The sequence below is a fragment of the Nothobranchius furzeri genome, chromosome 7, assembly GCF_043380555.1.
Source record: "Nothobranchius furzeri strain GRZ-AD chromosome 7, NfurGRZ-RIMD1, whole genome shotgun sequence".
Taxonomy (NCBI): Eukaryota; Metazoa; Chordata; class Actinopteri; order Cyprinodontiformes; family Nothobranchiidae; genus Nothobranchius; species Nothobranchius furzeri.
This window is the reverse complement of record NC_091747.1, coordinates 72877118-72899271: the sequence shown is the minus strand read 5'-3', so window position 1 is coordinate 72899271 and position 22154 is coordinate 72877118. Positions and strand designations below refer to the sequence as shown.

Sequence of the window (22154 nt, the reverse complement as noted above, 5' to 3'; positions counted from 1 at the left end):
GAGGGTCAGGGCGGCCTTTCCCGTCTCCTCAGGATGGTGTTGGTTCAAGAACTGACATGAAAGCTGTGGTGGTTAGTTCACAAAGCTCTCAGAACACACCCCCTCTCAGCAAGAAAGCTTTGGTCATGCGTCAAAAATGTGTTGGCAGTTATTGTTTACTCTGGATAAACTGTGTTAGATGGATAAGGTGGAACTGACCTTCTTTGCTGAACACATTACTGTCATCAACCATAATCATAATTATAGTAATCATTATTATATCCAAAGCATAATCATTCCTTTCATGTAATTAAAATACCTTTATACTGAACCAAGTGATCATTTATGATGATTATAATAAACAGTAATGAAATCAAAGAGTTTATTAATATTATTATTTAATTGTTATCGTGAACTTGGAAGTGTCCTTCTTCTGGGTTGGAACAGCAGCAGATAGTGGTGATGTTCTTCCAGACATTATGGCTCCTCGTTTAATCTGTGGATTTAAAAGTACTGTTTGACCCAGCTTGACCCAGCTGGGTAAATGTGACCTTTGCCACAAATTAGAGGACCTTCCGTGATGCTACATAGCATAGATAATATGTTAACAAAACCTAATTATTGTCTTAGACAATTGTGATTTCTGATGGTCCTTTACTCGCTGGAACAGTTTGGCCTAACTGCCCAGCTCGCTGGAGCTGAAAATTGAGGAAGTGATACCTATTTTACAAAAGTTAACGAGTTAGATGTGGGCGTTTACCAAGGTCCATCAGACACCACTTCACTAGAAGAGGTTATTTCCCTTAATGTGAAGTAAAAATGTTAAACATTCATAATAATATACCAATATTAATGTGTGAATATACTGATAAATAAATCAGTATTCAATTGAACAAGTAGACTCATAACTTAAGGTCTGACAGAAATCATTAGAAGAATAGACAATTATGTGGATTTATTCATCAGTGTAATACAGTCAGGACATAATCAAATTTACTTTAGAATAAACATTCATTGATTTATTTAATTGTTCCTAAGCTGTAAAGTGAAGAATCATTTTATGAGACAAAAATAAGATATCTTTCACTAAACGGGGTTAGATAAAAGTCTTGTAGAGGCGTCTTGACACCTCCTGATGTCAGGGCGACACGACCTGTGTCGTGGCAGAAATTTAACTTTGGACCATTGGATGAATAACATGGCCTCAGCCACGCTACAGCTGTGATGTCAGTCTGATGTGTTCCGTGATTTGGACCTGCTGTGCCCTGCATAATATTTGTGAGAGCCATGGGGAGAATTATGACAATGTGTGGACAACTGAAGCAGAATACCCTGAAATGGTGACTGCACCACCACCGCCACAATATACAGGCGATGTGGGAGGGAAAGCAAGGCGGGATGCTTTGATGATGCACCTGCTGGGGCAGAAGGAGCTCCTTTATTCACCACCACCACCAACCAAAAATTGTAAATATGAGCCAATATATTTGATGAGTTCTTATTCAGCCATCTGTGGAGTGTACACAATTTAGCTTTTGATCCTTCTCAACACTCCTGCTGACAATATAATAACCTAATCTTGTCTACAAAGATACCTATACTGAATATACACTCACCTAAAGGATTATTAGGAACACCATACTAATACGGTGTTTGACCCCCTTTCACCTTCAGAATGGCCTTAATTCTACGATGCCCAATTGGCACTAAGGGGCCTGAAGTGTGCCAAGAAAACATCCCCCACACCATAACACCACCACCACCAGCCTGCACAGTGGTAGCAAGGCATGATGGATCCATGTTCTCATTCTGTTTACGCCAGATTCTGACTCTACCATTTGAATGTCAACAGAAACTGAGACTCATCAGACCAGGCAACATTTTTCCAGTCTTCAACTGTCCGATTTTGGTGAGCTGGTGCAAATTGTAGCCTCATTTTCCTGTTTGTAGTGGAGATGAGTGGTACCCGTTTGGGTCTTCTACTGTTGTAGTTCATCCGCCTCAAGGTTGTGCATGTTGTGGCTTCACAAATGCTTTTCTGCATTCCTCGGCTGTAACGAGTGGTTATTTCAGTCAAAGCTGCTCTTCTATCAGCTTGAATCAGTCGGCCCGTTCTCCTCTGACCTCTAGCATCAACAAGGCATTTTTGCCCACAGGACTGTCACATACTGGATGTTTTAGCCTTTTCACACCATTCTTTGTAAACCCTAGAATTGGTTGTGGGTGAAAATCCCAGTAACTGAGCAGATAGTGAAATACTCAGACCGGCCCATCTGGCACCAACAACCGTGACACACTCAGAATTGCTTAAATCACCTTTCTTTCCCATTCTGACCTTCAGTTTGGAGTTCAGGAGATTGTCTTGACCAGGACCACACCCCTAAATGTATTGAAGCAACTGCCATGTGATTGGTTGATTAGATAATTGCATTAAGGAGAAGATGAAAAGGTGTTCCTAATAATCCTTTAGGTGAGTGTATTCCTACGTAAATCACAAAGCAGAATAAAGCAAATACTTAGATGCTCATCCAAGGCTTATATATTATATTAGTACATATATTCGTATATTGAAACTATAATTGGACCCTACAATTCCACATTGTATAAGGCACAGTAATGGTTTAAATGCTGCAAGTTCACAGACAAAAACTTTATTGCACTTCTTTTTAAAAAACATATCCAGCTCATCTGTGGACCGCAGAGACCAAACATTGCAGTACATCTAGAATTTGTGCTGTTCTTTGTTCTTCTCTCATCTTTCATCATCCCGTCTTTTCTTTGCCATCTGTCTTCCTTCCGAAATTTGATCTGCTCTACCATTAGCGAGTTCAGCTCCCTCGTAGCCTCAAGGAACCCCTCGTCACTCTCAACCTGCCTCTCCATCAACGGGGACACGATACTGGTCGTCTGCCTCCTTTTTCCTGAAGAAACGCCCAAAAGATTTATTTGGGATTCCATGTGCTTGTCATATTGTGCTGCCGCTTTTGCAAATGAACCCACCCTAGGTTTCTCTGTTCTCCACCGATGACACTGAAATGCTTGGGTATGTGGCTGGGGCCGCTGTCACCTGGTGAGGGTCCAGCGTTTGTGTCCCCGGCACATCCAGATTCTCACCGGTGAACAGTTCCAGAGTAATGTCATCTTTAAATAGAAAACATTAAATAACTTCATTTGCACAAACACAAATTGTGTAACGTAACTAAACCAAGACAGGAACAGTCAAGCTTGACCAGTAGGCATACCACAACTAGCCTGAAGTTAGCCTAGCCTATTGTCCGTACTATTTGAGTTACGCACAAATGGCAGGTCGTATTTTTAATCATTATGACAACTCACCGTTGTTCAGAGCGCCAGTCGAAGCTGGAGTGGCTGTGTCCACGCCACTCTCCAGGCCATTACTTACAGTACAGGCCATTCTTCGTAAATGGCGTCCATCTTTGCAAACCTTTTCCAGTGCCGCCGATCTGCCCCGCTTCTGTTGTTGTGGTCCTTGACGGACCTGTACTCAGCTTTAAGGGTTTTTAAAACTTTCACGGCACTGCATGGAGGTGCGTTTGTAGCCATGAGTGGACATTGCTCGTGCAAGCTCCGGAAAAATCTTTTCGTTCCGCATAGAACCGTCTAGTTTGTGCTGGATTCTGTTGTCGGTGAGCAAAGAGAGGAAGGTTTTAACCTCCTCATTTCTGCAGGGGATTGAAGCTGAGGTCTGGCAGCAGGGCGAAGACATAATGCTGTAGATGTCTGGGATGCTGAAGACACGCTAGAAATGGCAATGCTGAACTTTGGGTTTGGTTGGGATTGGCACGAATCTGTGACATCACTACACATACAAAATGTATACACCCCAAGGCCAATCAGAAGTTTTGATTTTCAGGTCAGTTGACCAATCGGTGCAGTGGGCATGTTGGACCTGGTTGACCTGAAGAGAACAGGTCTAAAAAACATCCCTGGTGTGCAGGGAAAAATACCAGTCCACCCAGATCTGTAAACAAGTTAAGCTATCCATGCGGGGCAGACCGGGTACAAGTGGGAATGGCCTATAAGACGATTTGAGCTGTCCTTGCTTTGTGGGGATGCTACTGAGGAGGAAAGCTGAGATTTAGTGGACATTTCTTGTTGGTTCTGTGTGACTGATTTTATTAGTTGAATGCTGAAGCACAATGTGAGAAGCATTTACTGCTGTGTGGGGAATTGTTCCCACTCATGATATGGGTTGGAAGTTGTGCTCACACACAGAACTTGGACCAAGGTTCTGAGGAACACTGTTTTCACACATCAGTCAAAGTTAAAATAAAGTTGGTGTGGCCATGTTCTCAGCTATGACCTGAAGTTCCTTCTCTGGAAGGATTCTCATTGAGTTCTGGAGTGGTTTGGATTTGGAATAGAGAACACAGCAGACCTGCTAACAGGCCATTTTCCCCCTCTGTCCAAAGTAAATTTCTCCCAAGGGGTTCAAATAAAGATATTTTGACTTTGGGCTGCACAGTGGCGCAGTGGTTAGAGCTGTTGCCTTGCAGTAAGAGGGTCCCGGGTTCGCTTCCCGGCCTGGGGTCTTTCTGCATAGAGTTTGCATGTTCTTCCTGTGCATGCGTGGGTTCTCCCCGGGTGCTCCGGCTTCCTCCCACAGTCCAAAAACATGACTGTTAGGTTAATTGGCCTGTGAGTGTGTGTGCATGATTGTTTGTCCTGTGTGTCTCTGTGTTGCCCTGTGATGGACTGGCTCTCTGTCCAGGGTTAGGGTTAGGTTAGGGTTAACCTGTCAAATGGTTTGATCTTTTGACTTATTCCATGTCTTCATGTGTATGTAACTGTGTCAGGTTGTTCAGGAGACAGTGAGGACTGTGCTGTTGGCTCCCAAGGTCGAGTCCCAACTCAGAAGTCCTACTCATCAAGCGAAACACTCAGAGCCTTTGATCAGCTCCAAGACCAGACCAGGTTTGTAGGTGTATCCCTAAAGGTCAACTGTACACATATTTTAATACATTTGCAGTAGTTTCTAGCAGGGATTAAGTCGTCCTCGGGGAAGAAAAAGCTCCAATGCTCCTATTAAAGAATATAGGATTCTGCCAGAGGAGAAAGTAGCCTCAGACAGCAAGATTTGGAGTCTTATTTCCTGATATTTGGACATCTCACCTCAGATTGACTAAGAGCAATGCGACTCTATACCACAGACGATCTCTGCTGTTTCCTGATTGCTAAACCTCCAACAGCCTACCCCGTCATGAGTCAAGACGGGTGACTTCATGAAAATTAAGTGACAGTGTGACGAAGATCTGACTGGCTTTTCTGAACCGAGCATTTTCCCATCTATTTCCTATCAGATGATAATGCAAGAGGTATGTATAGAAGACAGTTCTCGTTCAGCCTGCATTAAGAAAAAAATTAAACTGTTTCTCAGTAAACCTGGTCTTAAACTGGGAGTCAAGGGATGGGTGGAGACTTATTTCAACTAGACTTCCTGTTAGAAAAGTACATGGTAAAAAGGTGTTGCCTGGAGTACTGAGAGAGTGGCACTGAGGCAATTATTGGCAGCACCCCTCAACTCCCCCGCGTGTGCTCTTGGAGGTTCTCAGTTACGAGCACACAAAAAGCAGACTCACTGCTAAGGAGAGGAGCAGACACCGACACTGAGTGCAGGAAGGAAAGATTTCCTGTTCACCTCTTTCATTAGAAAAAAGGGGAAGAGGACATGTTTCTTAAGGAGACGAGCAGCTCCAAGCGCCAACGTGTCATATCAGCAGGTGAGTGGTTGAGCCAGGTGGAGGTACAGCAAGACTCAGCAGGAGTCCAGTGTAGTGCAGCCATGTAGTACAATACAGACAACGTCACCCTGCAGCGCTACAGTAATCAGCTGTGGCTGATTCAAAATCAGCGTGGAGCAGAGTTTTAACCTGAAGATGGAGCTATTTCTGTTTTGCCTGATATAATAAATTTAAAGTAAGTTGCACTAAGCTGCCAAAATAATGATTAAACTTGTGTACATCTGTATAAGACACTTATCGTTACCCTCGGTTAACTGGGTAGAGATTAAAAGCTGCTTTTGTATCTACTACATATAATTAGTTCAGGATATCTGAAATGTTTTATTTTCGTTATTGTTGTTAGCAAACAACATTGTGCATCCTTTTAATGATTTTCTAAAGCATTTGAAACTGTACACCTCTCTGATGGAACTAAAAGCTCGTAAAACCCTTTTAAAATGACAGAAGGTGTGCCACCAGGCTCAGTGTTGGGCCCCCTTCTGTTGGTACTCTGTAAAGGATATTTCACATGTGTTTGATGCAAAACAATGCTGACAATGTGCTCTGTTGTCCTCTAACTACACCCGAACAAGGTGTTTAAAAGTTGTTAGTTGTTCATAACACAGTTTAGTTTATCTTTAGATGTTGCACTGATACTGTTGTTTTATGACACTTTTATTTCACAGTTTTTCTCTGATTCTGTCCCATTAATCACTTAAATGAGTAGCAAAATAAATGAGAATTTATGAAAACTTGTTTGATGTTCAGAGTTTCTGATTAATTCAATCACATAACAATTGAACTTCTCAGCAGATCGGGACTAAACATAATAAGCATTGATGATTAATTAACAGTAGATAGTTTCTTATATTTGAAATCATTCTCTTAAGTTTAGAATTTTGAGACATCTGTTTTTCTTCAGCAACATGTTTTTTAATAAACGTATATAAATATTCTGATTTAAAAATGAAATTACATCCATTTCTTAATAAATATCATGGTGTGGGTAAAAACATTTGATCAACATTTCAGTGTAACGATGAAGGTGGAATTTGGCTTTTACAACCTGACATCTGATTCACAACATCTAAATGTTTTCGGATTTTTCTACCTGGAGGTGGTAAAGAAAAAATAAGTGAACAAACTGGTGTTGTCACACACACTTAAGCCCAGACTTTGACCTGCTTGTGAGCATCCTTTGTTACCATGGAGATCCAGCACAAATAAAACCTCCTTTCCAGTAAATAAAACTGATTTCATCTCCTGATACTGTCCTAAATTAGAAGCCTCCACACCATCTAATCATGCCTGATTCAATAGCTGGTTTACCTACTCAGCAGCTCAACAAGTTCTGCAGAGGCCTGTTATTAACCTACTGAATACAGACAGGTGTGCTGGTGCAGAAAACAAGTGTGTTGGATAGAGGCTCTGGAAGACCAGGGCTGGAATTGACATGGATTTACAGTAAAGCTCTAAAGCAACACAGAAACAGATCTCTGACTCTGGATTCCCAACAGGCTGCTGTACAGCACCACCAGGAGGTACAAGGGCATGGTTCAGCAGGAGCAGGATAGTTACAGCAGTCAGGGTGAGTGTCCACACACACACACACACACACACACACACACACACACACACACACACACACACACACACACGCGCGCGCACATCAAGCCCCCATGATCCTGGGATGAACATGAAGCCAACACAGTGGCAAAACTTGCAGTTCCACCTGCATCCACTAGGGGCTGGCACCAGAAGTGAGCAAATCCTCATTGACTCTCATGTTAAAAATTCCAATTTCACAGCAGAAATAAACATGTTTACAGCCTGGTCTAAAACCCATTTCAGGTTTAAGAGATCTAGTTTACATTCATGACAACTCGGGGGGGGGGGGGGGGGGGGGGGGGGGTCTATTTTATAACTCTTCTGTTTAAGTGAAAATAAATGCTTAGAATTCTGACTACTTAATAAGTGGGAATTTGCCCAACCAGTCTACATGTGTTTTGTGGATTTGGAGAAAGCATTTGACCGCATCCCTCGGGGGGCCCTGTGGGGGATACTCCGGGAGTATGGGGTACCAGGCCCTCTGATGCGGGCTGTTAGGTCCCTGTATGACCGGTGTCAGAGCTTGGTCCGCGTTGTCGGCAGTAAGTCGGGCTCGTTCCCAGTGAGAGTTGGACTCCACCAAGGCTGCCCTTTGTCTCCGATTCTGTTCATAACCTTTATGGACAGGATTTCTATAGGCATAGCCAAGGTGTGGAGGGCATCTGTTTTGGTGGCCTGAGGATCAGGTCTACCTGTTTTGTCGCTACGTTTCGCCGGCGGCTGCAGGCTTCCTCAGGCTGACGCTGATGGTGGCGCGTCACTTCCTTCTCCGTTTATCCGCGGGCAGCAGAGGACGTTGTCGCCCTCTACTGCCAGCTCTCCCCTCTCCGACGATGCAGTCAGCCATAACAGATCACTGCATAAGAGAAAACCATATAATTGACTGGGACTACACAAGGATCATAAACATTGAACAACAAAAATACAAAAGATGGATTAAAGAAGCAAATGAGATAAGGAGACGTGGATGTGGGACCACGAACAGGGACGACGGAGTGTACACGTTGGACCGCACATGGGACTGCATCGTCAGAGAGGGGAGAGTGGGCAGCAGAGGGCGACAACGTCCTCTGCTGCCCGTGGATAAACGGAGAAGGAAGTGACGCCACCATCAGCGTCAGCCTGAGGAAGCCTGCAGCCGCCGGCGAAACGTAGCGGGAAAACAGGTAACGAAACCATTTCTGTGTTTTAAAAAGAACGACAGCATGGAGTCCAAGATAATTTCTTTTCAATCTGACTCCTGAAGGTGTATATACCAGCAACCAGAAATATCTGTTACATATACTTTTGATGATTGCTAGAAAAATGGTGACAATGAAATAGATGAATGTTCAGCCACCCACAGTGGCGTCAGAGGTCGAGGGAGGTTTGTGGAAAAATACTGGGTACCGCTTAGCTACAACTAAGATTTGATATGTTGAAAAGGAGATGGCTACCCATAGAAACATACTTCTCTGAGTTGAAATCCACATCATGTGGTGACATCCTGTGTTTACCTGTTCTCTCAATCACTATGTATCAGTTAAAGGTATCCTTTCTACCTGTTTCTTAATGCGATGTCAGTGTAAACGTGACTATGTTATCTGAAAATGCACAATTTTGTTTTTCTTGATCTTGAAAAAGAAGGAAAAAACAAACAGTAAAAGAAATTGTCCACCAAAACATATAAAGACAAATACACACACACACACACACACAAGTTCACACACTCATACACAAACACACATGCAGCTGTGTTTTTATTTATTTATTTATTTTTATGTGGAGTTACACTTTTGTTCACTTGCATTTGTAAAACATTCCTAAGCATGGAAAACTTTAAACTATCAGAAACAATTAAAACAAAAACAAAAAAATCAGCACAACACCCTTGAAATTTATTTTGTTTAAAATGTGACTTTCATTGCTATATTCAGTTTTACTTGAAGGTGCTATGTTTTAGAATTTTATTTATATTTTGGGGAGAATTTGTTCCTAACAGTTTTGGAATATAGCTTGAGGAGTTTTATCTGCTTGGCAGCTTTAACATTTGTTGGAGTAAAGCATCCATTTGGAGGTTAATTAAGATTTTTAAATTGTTTCTGTTTCTGTTGCAGGTCAGCATTTCCGTCTCCGTCAGCTGGGGATCTGTGAGCCACCGCCTCGCTGTAGCATTCCTTTTTGCTCTGATATTGGTCTTCCTCACCGTGGCTTCTCTGTGGGTCCAGCGCATGACCTGGACACCAACAATCAGTCTGTGATGTCCCCAGAACAAGCCATGCAGCTGTGGGGCCACGGAGGTCTGGGTAAATCTTCTGGGAGGAGTTCCTGCCTGTCCAGCCGTTCCAACTCAGTGCTGACCCTCACTGATACCGAACACGAGAACAAGTCAGACAGTGACAACGGTAGGACAGTCTTTGGTAGTCATGTCTTTTATTATCACATTACCTTTTTAAATTGTCATCATTAGTTCAATCAGCCAAAGGAAACCGGACACATTTCATTGTGTGTGTATATGTGTGGGGGGGTGGGGGGGTGGGGGGTGGGGCAGTGGTGGCTGGTGATTTTTTTTATTTTTGGGGTGGGGTGCAGTTTTGCCATCAGTTTTCAGATGCGTTGACCACATATCACCACTCATCATTTTTTTCATTTATCTGCTCAAAAGCATGACGTTTTCAAGAAGCACACGGATAAGAAATCTGTTAATATTACACAAATGTTTAAAAGTAGCAACGTCGTCGCTCGTAGTAGCATCAATGAGCTGCTGAGTGCTGGGCGTTTCCGCGGCAGGGAAGCACTGGGCCGAGCTGAGTGAAGTTGGCTTCCAACCCAGAAATACATGCAAATAGATTGGTTAGAGCCTTCTGACGTAGGTGGGGAGCCAGCTTCACTTAGTTGCTGGGGCTGGTCTACTGAGGACAGGCAGACAACAACAGCAGCGCTGCTACTTTTAATTTTTGTGAGTGTTACGGATCCTGGGCTCACACACCTTGAATGGCCCAATCCTGCTCCCTCAATGCTGTTCAGGACCTTGGACAGGTCCTCCGTCAGGCTGGCCTCCGCCTCGGCCCGCCCACTCTGCACCAGCTGCGGACAATCTCCTGATGATGAAATGCTAGTGAAAAGGACTCTGGTTTCAGTTTCTCAGAGAGAGATTCACAGCTTAACACCCTGTCTTTCTCTCCTCGGTTTTGATCTTAGAGACAAACGACTTAGATTTGGTGAAATTCGATAAAGAACGTGAATAAGTATGATAATTAAGATAGATTGTTTCCGTTTGTGTCACCATCGAGTATTATTAGTCGTTTTCATTTAGTGATCCCGTTTTGTCTGCCATAGTCCTTGAATTTCAGTTTGTTTTCCGCTTTAGAGCTCGCTTTAAGTTTTGTTTGTAATAATATCTAGAATAGAGATAGCCGTCGAGATTTGTTTTAGTTAGTTAGTTCCGGCATTTTTCGTTTGTTTGTTAGTTACCGATATTCCTGTGTTTTCTTCCCTGAGATCATTTGTCTCAGATGTTTTGAGTTTTCTCTGTCGCCTTCATTAATTGTAGCCGTTTTGTATTTTCCAGTCAAGGACTGTGTATTTTGGTTAAAATCTGTAAAATAAACCCCTTTTATTTACTCTCACCCCTCCTTTCTCCGCATCAGTTTTTATGTTACCCCGTGCCACAACACAAAACACCTAGGGTTTGTAACAGTGAGACAGGCAGAAATGAGCATTTTGAGCATAGTTTTCGTCTAGTCTCGGCTTGTTAACGAAAAGTCCTGGTCGTCTCGTCATGTTTTAGTCACCAACGAGCTATTTTTCGCTCGTCAGCATCTCGTTTTCGTATTGTGTTAGAAAATAATACTGCACAGCACCTATACTCCGTATGAAGTATAGATCATTTAGTTTACTTTTCCTGTTTTTTTTTTAATATTTTGTGACTTCTATCTTCTTCTTTCTCTTCCTGTGAGACTGGTGGGGCGGCGCCCTAGTGCCCCCATGAACGGACCACCACTGATGTTTGTGTGTATGCCTTTGTGTGTGTGTGTGTGTGTGTGTGTGTGTGTGTGTGTGTGTGTGTGTGCTCTCATCTATACATCAAATTGAGCTTTTTACATCCAAACTGAGAACATTAGTAGCAAAGTGAGAACATTTTGCTGGTCTCCACTTTGATACAGTCTTACAGAGCTCTACTCGTTAGTTTTAGAGATATGGTTTCATTAAGTTTTAGTTAAGGTTAGGAAAAGATGGGATATGGTTAGAGGTAGGGTTAGGCACAATCCAGTCACTAAAATTAATTGAAGTCATTGATGATCCTCACAACAAATGCTAGATGAGAATATGTGTGTTGACATCTACTGGAGAAGCTGAAGCTAATAACATTTCTAGCATTGAGGCTAATAAAAAGTGCTAGAGTACATGCAAGAATATGGCTTTTTGGGTAAATGACGAATGCCTACACTTGTGAATTGCATTTACAAGTCAAGGAACTCAAAGCGCTTTACAGTATAATCAGTGATTTACCCACTCATACACTGATGGTGACAGGGGTAATTCTAGGATCAGAGGTTTTGTGTAGCACAGCACTCAGAGAGTTGCCTGGCCAGGCAAGATATAGGTCGCTGTTTCGTATGTCAACACCATTTCATTCTCACATTTGTGAAAGAAAACAAAAAACACTTTTTTCGCAAATCAAATAAAGGTTACACAAATCACAGACTACAAATTGCAAACCTCAAAATCAGCACAAGCTCTATTTGTGCTGTGGGCAGAGAAAAGGCTTCCTCTGCGTCTGTCACGTTGCGAGGGTGTGGAGATGATGGACCATGTGTGGTGAAGAGTTCCAGGAGGCAGGAATGCAGGCACGGATGAAGTAAAAATGGGTTTAATGACAGGATACGGCAGGAACGAGAACAACACGACAAACAACAATGATCTGACAAAGACTGGCACAAGGAGGGAGGTATAAATACACAGGGAAATCAGGAACACATGGGCAGGTTAACAAGGGGTCGGTGAGAACAATAAGGGCTAATCAGGGCAGGAGAGGAACACAGTCAGGAAGGCAGGGGCAGATCGTGACAGTAACACCCCCCCACCCCCCACCCCCCACCCCCCCACCCCTTTTACGGGGCGGATACCAGACGCCCACAAGGCCACACAACACAGAAGACAGGGAACACTTGACTTGGGACAGGAACACTTGACTGCAGCAGCCGGCGTGGGACCCAGCAGAGAACTGCAGCAGCCGGCGTGGGACCCAGCAGAGAACTGCAGCAGCAGGCGAGGGACCCAGCAGAGACTGCAGCATGAAGGATCTGCAGGCATAGACCCTGCAGGCATGGACCAGGAAGTGGGACGAAACAGCAGCGACGCGAGGAAACCAGGAGCGGCAGCAGGTACTCTGCAACAGTCCTGAGCAGGTGCACACTCTGACTCGACTGGATCCAACAGGCAGAAGCTTGGGTGAAGGGAAGCAGAACATGGAGCAGGAAGACCAGCCCTACCACCCCGGAGAATGTTGGCGTGCGTAGGGGGTTTTACCTCCAAAACTCCAGGATCCTCGGCTTCCATCGGAGAAAACAGGATGGGGCAGAAAGCAGGAGAGGAGAAGGGGTTCGACCACCCCGGGAACGAGTAGGATGCGCCGAAACCCCCTCAATGGTTCTACCACCCCGGAAACAGGTAGGATGCGCCAAAAAACCCTTGAGTCAGAATCTCCCTCTGCTAAGCGGAGAAAAAAGAAAAAAAAATCCTCCAGAACAGATGTTGCAGAGCTCACCACAGGTCCAGGTTGGTCAGATCATTCTGTCACGTTGCGAGGTTGTGGAGATGATGGACCATGTGTGGTGGAGAGTTCCAGGAGGCAGGAATGCAGGCACGGATGAAGTAAAAGTGGGTTTAATGACAGGATACGGCAGGAACAAGAACAACACGACAAACAACAATGATCTGACAAAGACTGGCACAAGGAGGGAGGTATAAATACACAGGGAAATCAGGAACACATGGGCAGGTTAACAAGGGGCAAGTGAGAACAATAAGGGCTAATCAGGGCAGGAGAGAAACACAGTCTGGAAGGCAGGGGCAGATCGTGACAGCATCTCACACACAGCATCTCCTTGTGTAAAGTGCTCTGAATAGTTGAAGGATGAACAGTGACTCCATGTCAAAAGTGTGACCAACTCACTACTTTGCAAGTCACAAGTAAGTCACAAGTCTTTCTAGTCAAGTGTCAAGTCAAAGTCAAAGACAACCAAGTCCAAGAAGAGTCCAAAGTCAGTGATGTGGAAGTCCAAGTCAAGTCCAAGTCCTTAACTTTGAATTTTCAAGTCATATTCAAGTCATCTGTCTAACTTAAATTTAATGACAACGATAATACATAATTTCCAGAAATAATGCTTATTTTAAAGTTTTATTTGCTCAGTCAAGCAGAAAGTGCAACTCAAATGGATTCTAAACTGCATTTAGCAATACAAAATCAAACCCAGAACGAATAATGATTTATGATTTTTGTCCATGTCGTGCAGCTTTTGTGCTAAAATGTCAAATATGCTCAAGTCATCATCAAGTCAACAGATGCAAGTCGATTCAAGTCGCAAGTCATTGGCATTCAAGTCTGAGTCAAGTCATAAGTCTTTATAGATTTTATCAGGTCAAGTCAGAAGTCATTCAAATAATGGCTCGAGTCCAAGTCATGTGACTCAAGTCCACACCTCTGCTCCATCTGCAGCAAGATGATGCTGTGGGTATTTGGTGCTGACTCTCTGTTCTCACCATTCTTCCCTTCTTTTTATCTGAAAATTTTCTTGGTCTACCACATTAAGCCATAACTTGAACTGTATCTGTGGTCTTCCATTTCCTCATTATGTTCCTAACTGTGGAAACAGACAGTTAAAATCTCTGAGACATCTTTCTGTATCCTTCCTGTAAACCATCTTTGTATTCATGTGAGAGTTGTTACTCTTCAGAGAATATTCAAAGAGGAGGGAATCTTATAATTGGTCCCTTAAATACTCTCATAACTGGATTCACCTGTGTATTAGGGTTGTCACGGTAACCGGTGTAGCGGTAAACCCCGGTAAAAAAGTTGACAATAATAATAACCGTCTTGTTTTTCAAAAAATATATTATCTCGGTGGATTACCGTGGCTACGGTGTAGGTGCGGTGACCCTTACCAGCCACCGTATCATCTGCTGAAGTTGCCGGTGGCACATGCGCACTTTGTTGTTTACAACCAACTTTCTTGAAGCTAAAGCTTAAATAATGGCCATAGGAGGAGACGGCAGCACTCAGGACATTTATTATCCCTCAAAGAAGACAAAGTGGGAAGTACGGGCATGTTTTGGATATTTGAAGAATGCCGAGGGTCAGTTGATAGAAGACGGCTATCCTGTTTGCAGCACGTGCAGAAAAAGTGTCTGTGAAAGGCAGCAACGCTTCAAATCTCATGACACATCTGTGTGACCATCACCCACAACTCTACAGTCAACGCAAGGCAAGCTAACGTTAGCGTTTTAGCTAAAATGTGTGATCCAAGGATTTGGGTTGAGGGAGAATGCAACGAGTCGGTATATAAAGCAGCCGCAGCGCCGCTACCTGCATATAAACCGTGTCGCGGACACCCCCATGTTGAAATGACGCTATGCATTACGGGGCTCCCAGGGGCAGATAAGAGTTGGTCTCTCTCCGAGAATAATTATGAATTTAACAATGATTACTGCCTGATGACATTTTCCCACATCTGCAAAGCTCACTGGAAGGACACAAACCGAGGACAATATTTTCCTGATATAGGGTTTATTGCTCAAGTAAGGGTAAAAAAGTATCTGATTAGAAGCTACTTGAGTACTGAGTATCATCTGATCTAATATTTTTAAAATGATGACATCAAACAGACAAAAAATAATTTATGGGCAAATATTGGTATTTTAAAGACTAAAGGGGAAACATGTAAACAAATAAACAACATAATTACAAAATAACACATTTTAGGCTAAATTTAGACACAAACTGAGGACAATATTTTCCTGATATACAGGGTTTATTTAGTTGTCTGAAAATGTAACACGTCTAAAAAAATACTGCGATAATACCGAAAGCCGTGGTAATTTTGGTCCCCTAATCTTGCAACACTGATAAGGCTTGCAGGTGTATTACAGGTTGAAATGGTACAAATTTGTACTTTATATAAATTGAACCTTTAAAGGGGCACTTCTGGCCTCCTAAAGACCACTTTGAGGGAACATAAAAAATGTACTTAAAGGTACAAAACAGGCACCTCTGTTTCTGAGAGTGTAGATCTTAAAATATGCGATATAACTGTTGTTATGTAATAATTACTCTAGAGTTCTTTGCATCCAGCCTGTTGGGTGCACATCTATGTAAGATGGTCTCTACTTTTACTGTCAGCTTGAGAACCCAAGTGTGGCTGAAGACCACATTGTGTCACCCACGGAGTCTCCAGTCTTTTGTTGAGAGTTGTTTGAGCTGTTCTTGGGTTGTTCTTTGAGTGCCAAAAGCCTTCCCAATCTGTGTGTGGGTGGTGTTTGGAAAGGTTACTGCTGTAAGGGAGTGCTGTTACTATTTAGATGGACTGTGACTAAGCTGTTGATGTGATTGGAAAGCATCACTAACATCCTTGGACATCCACTGACGGTAATTTTTTCAGCTTAACCATGTTTTTGTTTTCCTCAAAAGAAATTTTACCTGTTAACACTGAGCTATAAAAACAGCAAAAGTTTGCTAAAAACTTTAGTTTTGATCCAAACACAATGTTCAGATATAAAGAATGCAAACAGAAGGTATGTCAGTTGTAACAATTTGTGAGTGGCTACTTTTAAGAAATTCTCAATAGAATATAAAGGTATTCAATAAAATGTAATATTCCATAAAAATATGGATTATCGATGGGTATGTCCCAATCATGTTTTTTTGCCCTCGAGTCCGAGTCATTTGATTTTGAGAATCTGCCAATACCGAGTCCCGATCTGATACTTTCGATACATGAAAAAAAAAAATAAAGAAAAGGAAGAAACAGTTCCAGAATGTTCCTTATCTTTTATTTAATTAACTTTTTATTAAAAAATTTTAACAACAGATCACTTCTGTGTGGTAGCTTGAAAAATCAAGTAAAAAATAACTTCACTTTTGGACTTTATTGCAAATATAAAAAGTCTAATATAAAAACAGCACTTCAGCTTAAAATACCTGGCAGGGGTCTCTTTTGCCTCGGCCCCCAAAATGCTTAGATACGCCCCTGGGCATGGGACGAAGTTTTGAAGATGATCTGAGTTGTATCAAATATATAAATACTAAATGCTGATAAATGATTGCTTTATACAGGTACAAACGTGTAGTGGGATCAGTCTACCTACATTTTATTTTTTGAGAACTTTGTTTTGTTTTCTTGGTTTTTATTTTCCTCTCTTCCTGTCCTGTCTGTCTCTGATCTTCCTGCATCTCCCAGTCCTCCAGAAAAACTCCTGCCTGCTTCCTTCTTTTTCACCTCACAAGTAACTTTTTAACTAGCAGATCAAATTGATCTATTGACCACAAAAAAAGGCGGAGTGTGCGCCGCGCTGCCCGACTGAGCCAGTGACGAGCGCTGCAGCAGGGGCAGCACGAGCGCGTCCACACGTCATGCTCAAATACAGACAGAACTTACCAGAGAGAAAATGAATGGACACGAATGACTGTGTGTTAATTATATATTTTTTGGTGTCGCCACTTAGAAACTTAGAAAATGTTACTGTGGCCGTGTGCAGAACGCAGCTGGAGTTCATGAATGATCAGCAGTCTGCCTGCCGCTCTCTGCATCTCTGCTCAAAAGAATCCCCGCTAGCAGAGTCCATATAAATAATATAATAAAGGTAGAAACTGGATCTTTTCTGTGCTCCTTCTGGGTGTGTAAGTTAAGGGCACCAGGGGAGCCTGACCTTTAAGGAGAACCAAGTTGTTCTCCTGTAATTTGAACTAGGGCTGTCGCGGTTGAGGAATTCCCCCTGCGGAGAGTCAGGGCAGCTCAATATTGCGGTATGCGATATTATTGCACCCCGTTTTTATTCATGTACTTAGCAAATTTGTTTGTTGATTACTAAACTCATGGCAATATTTCCTTTGAAACATTGTGCTTACATATTTAAAAAATGTTAGAAAAAATACATGGTAATTTTTAACACTTTATTGAATGCAGATCGAAGGGCAGTTACGGCATTTTCTGACAGAACTTAAAAACAACATTCAGGAGGTTTAATTTTGAAATGCAAATTTGGCTGCAACATATAACAGAAATAAAAAAGTGCCCGTTTTGTTTTGTAGTTTAAAATAAAGTATACAAAATGAGATGTCCTAGGCACTGTCATTTCACTTTCACACAAGAATAACTTATAACTCGGTCATGTCCTTGTTACGCGCAAGGAAAACCAGCATGTTAACTTTATGCGGTTTGAGAGAGGATCTGAGAGGGGTGAAAACATTTCCAGCGACACTAAAAACCCTCTCGGATGGTGCGCTTGTTTCGCAAATACACATGTACTTACGTGCGACTTTGGAGAGCAATGGAAATCTCTCATGGTTGTTGCACCACCATGTCAGAGGGTTTTCATTAAGGTCAATGAGTTCCTCCTGCAGGTAGCGAGTGAGCTCCAGCTCGGCTCTAACTCTCTTCGGGACGGTTACAGAAGACGTGCTTGTCCGTGACTTCAGCAGGTCTCCAAGCGTTTTTTTCTTTGTCGCTGGTGGCAGCTCTGCCTGCTCCAAGGTCTCTGGCTGGGCTGCAGCTGACGCACTGACACCGCTCCCTCCATCTTCCATGTGTACTACCTCCTCGATCAGCGCGGACTTTACCTCTCAGCATGCGCTGTCGCGAGATTTAATCAAGTGCGGTAATGGCGGTGGCACGTCCTGCAGCGCGGTGGGTTTCTTAGCGCAGGATGGCGCCGCAGATGGCAGCCTCGGTACATTGCTCTCTTTTGTTTGTGTTGTTTTTGTATATTTTTTTGGAAATCAGTGATGCAAAACGGATTACTTTCAGTAGAGATGAACTACTGGGTATCAGGCAACAAACCACAGAAACGGATTTTCAAAAATTTGAGGACCCGGGGAGTTTATTGGAAGTTTTGATCGGAGGAACTGCTGTTTGTTGGAGAAGGAAGCGCAGGAGGGGTAAACGAGCAGGATCGCTGGTGAGACTCCGCCAACGGGGATTTCGTATGCCTCTCCCAGCAGTACACCTAGCGAACGTCCGATCCCTACCTAATAAAATGGACGAGCTGCTCCTTCTGAACAGGACCAACCGAGATTTTGCACACTCCGCTGCCCTCTGCTTTACGGAAACGTGGCTCAGTGACTTGATTCCTGATAATGGCTTATACCTGCCCGGGTTTTGTTTACATCGCGCAGACCGGGAAAAAGAGCTATCGGGGAAGACGAAAGGAGGTGGATTCTGCTTCTACATTAATGAATGTTGGTGTACAGATGCTACAGTTCTCAGTAAACATTGTAGCTCAAACTTGGAGACAATATTTTTGAACTGTAAGCCGTTTTATTCCCCGCGGGAAATATCATCATTCATTTTGATTGGAGTTTACATACATCCTCAAGCAGATGTGAGTGTTGCATTGCAGACTCTCGCCGATCAAGTTACCTCCACAGAGAACAAGTACCCAGACTCAGTGCTCATTATTTTGGGTGATTTCAATCAGGCTAAACTTAATTCCGAACTACCGAAATACAGACAGCACATCAGATGTCCGACTAGAGGCAACAACATACTGGATCATTGCTACACAGTTCTTAAAGGGGCATACCACTCTGTCCCTCGTGCAGCTCTTGGCCTCTCTGACCATAATTTGATTCATCGTATCCCCACTTATAAACAAAAACTAAAATCTGCAAATCCAGCCATCAGGACAGTGAGGAAATGGACAAATGAAGCAAAAGAGGAGTTACAGGACTTTTTTGATTGTACGGACTGGAGAGTATTTGCAGATGCCACAGGTGATCTGAACGAGCTAACAGACACTGTGACATCCTACATCACCTTCTGTGAGGAAGTGTGTGTGCCAACAAAGACTTTTCGCACCTTTAATAACAACAAGCCATGGTTTACAGCAACTCTGAGCCAGTTGAGACGGGCAAAGGAGCAGGCTTATAGGGCAGGAGACAGGCCTCTGTACAAATCACTCAGGAACACGTTGAACAAGGAGATCAGAGCTGCTAAAATTAAGTATGCAGCAAAGCTGAAAACCCAGTTTACAGCCAACAACCCCACATTATTATGGAGAAACATTCAGCAAATTACCAACTACAGGAGACCATCCTCCATTTCTGATGCTAATCATGGCCTTGCTGAGGAGCTAAATGGCTTTTATAGAGCTCCGGGAGTGGACGTCACTTCTCCCGGCATGCAACAGTTCAAATCGAAACGGCGCCATATTGGCATGCAGAAGCCGGCAGCTGGACTATTTGTTATTGTCGGAAAACTCAATCAAACGGGAAATATGGTAGATTCCTGTTGTGCCCCAGGATGCAGAACAGACGCGGACGACATAAGGAATGAGACATAAGGAATGAGCGCCGCAAACGTTGGATCATTGTAATAAAACGCACTAGTGACCGGGCTGAAATGAAACTGTGGGATCCCGAGAGTAAAGGTTTTCGCTTATGCAGCGACCACTTCATATCAGGTACTTAAACCAACGTTTCCTCAACTGTGTGTGGTATTTATTTTAAATGCTTTTATTATGATTCTTAGTGGGCTTCCTAAACTTATTTTGGCGTGGCTTTTTCTGTCTTATTACTCATAGCAGCAAGTAAACATCATGTAAAACGTTGCCTCGTGAGTTCTGCGTGCTGCCGTTTCCGTGTTTTATGATGACAGCAATTAACCGGCTAAGCTGTATTTAATTTTTAAGCAATGGTTGATCAATTGTCAGATCACACATAAAAAGCACTTTGGATTGCTATTATCTGTCTCACCGAGACTTCTTACGTGTAAATCTGTTATTTGTCCGTCCATCCATCCATTTTCATCCGCGTATCCGGAGTCGGGTTGCGGGGGCAGTAGCGTGACTTCCCTCTCCCCAGCCGCTGGAGCCAGCTCCTCCGGGTAAATCCCAAGGGGTTCCCCGGTCAGGTCCGGTGTTGTGCCGGTAAGAAGTCCGCTCCGACAGCTTCTGGCGTTGGAGCGGGCAGTAGAGTCGAGAGTCCCAGACCTTCTCCCCAGCTCTTCTGGCCGGGGGAATCCCAAGGGGTTTCCCCGGCCAGGTCCGGTGTTGTGCCGGTAAGAAGTCCGCTACGACAGCTTCTGGCGTTATAAAAAGTATCCCAGGGGCACGGTAAGGGTCGGAGATGTTTAGTCTATTTAATTTCTGACTATATAAAACGATTTCTTCTGTTTTAAAGTGTGAAGTAAACTCCGACGAAGTAAAATCCAAGCGGATCCCGTTCATGTTCATGGTTACATCCGTGTTTGTTTACCTTTTTTGCATGCCAAAATGGCGTCCACTAACTGAGAGTCACGTGGGGTCCGGAGCTCTATTGTCGCTTTGAGGAAAGGAATGTCACACCCCTCCTCCACTCCAGCATAGCGGCAGCCGCCACCCCTCACCTGGACACTCTTACTCCTCTTTACTCTAAATCACAAGCTGCGTTCCTTGTGAAGGAAGAGGATGTCTGCAACATCTTTAGGAGACAGAAAGTACGGAAGGCACCAGGCCCAGATGGAGTAACTCCTTCCTGCCTAAGGACCTGTGCTGTCCAACTAGCACCTGTCTTCACAACGATATTCAACAGATCGCTGGAGCTGTGTGAGGTTCCATCATGCTTCAAAAGCTCAACTATCATCCCAGTACCGAAGAAATCCTCCCCTACAGAATTGAATGACTACAGACCCGTGGCTTTGACATCATTAGTCATGAAGTCCTTTGAGACGAGAAGGGAGTAAGATGGCGCTTGCGCACGGTCACGCTGCGAGCTGCTCGTCCTCTTTACGCACTGATGCCTTGCATTTTATCGGTTTTTATTGGCGTTTTATTGGCTTTTATGCACTTTTCTTGTCGCTGATCCCTTTTTTGAATGGTGTGGATCCTCTGCTGACATATGATCGAGCTGCGCTGCTGAGGCTTCGTCCTTCCGTTGATGTAGCCGGCAGCGCGCGCTGGGAACTGGGCTGTGTGAGCTATAAACCTCACGGACGATGCTGCTGGTTGAACTGCCCGCGTGCTCTCTCCACCCAAGCCGTGATGTGTCGGCCCTCTGTCCGCCCCAGCTCGAGAAGGAAGCATCGGAGAAGACGAGGAAAGAGAGGTAGCCGGCGCGTGAGACGTCGGCCTGGATCCCTGAACAAGCGGCTGGCCCGATCCGGCCCAGCTTCTGACCCGATGGTTCCGAGATGTCTCCTGGATTACTCGGCGCCCTTCCCAGGGAACTCGGCCGGCTCTGATGGTGTATCGGCACCGCGCCACGGCCGATCGGCTCGAAGATCACGCCAGACTGGGGTTTGCTGGGAGAATCTGCGCTCGGTTACGGGCACAGAGTTAGAGGGGACTGGGTCCGTGCGCGATCTCTGTGCTGCAGCCCCGCTGCAGACCCGGTTTGGTTTGGTCAATGCCAGGTCTGTGCTGAACAAAACTTTTATTCTTCGTGACTTTTTTATTCAGCATGACCTGGGTTTTCTCTGCATCTGTGAGTCCTGGATCCCGTTTGGCGACACAAGTCCCCTACTCGAGCTCATACCACCTGGCTGCTCGTGTTTTAATATCCCCAGATCACGGGGCAGAGGTGGAGGGCTGGTTGTTGTTTTTAAATCCAGCTTTCCTTGTAAACAGCTTACACCCACCATGTCATTTTCTTCC

The 22154-nt window shown here is 43.9% G+C and overlaps 1 protein-coding gene across 7 annotated transcripts in view; it reads left to right on the top strand.

Annotated features, from left to right (window-relative positions):
- tenm3 (teneurin transmembrane protein 3) overlaps positions 1-22154 on the top strand; it is a 251798-nt gene that overhangs the window by 3611 nt on the left and 226033 nt on the right. For all 7 annotated transcript variants that reach the window (XM_054751727.2, XM_015954354.3, XM_015954353.3 and 4 more), the window contains exons 2-4: positions 4797-4914; positions 7238-7308; positions 9425-9712. In XM_054751727.2, the coding sequence (XP_054607702.2) occupies positions 4797-4914; positions 7238-7308; positions 9425-9712 (477 nt within the window). The remainder of the gene's footprint in view (positions 1-4796; positions 4915-7237; positions 7309-9424; positions 9713-22154) is intronic.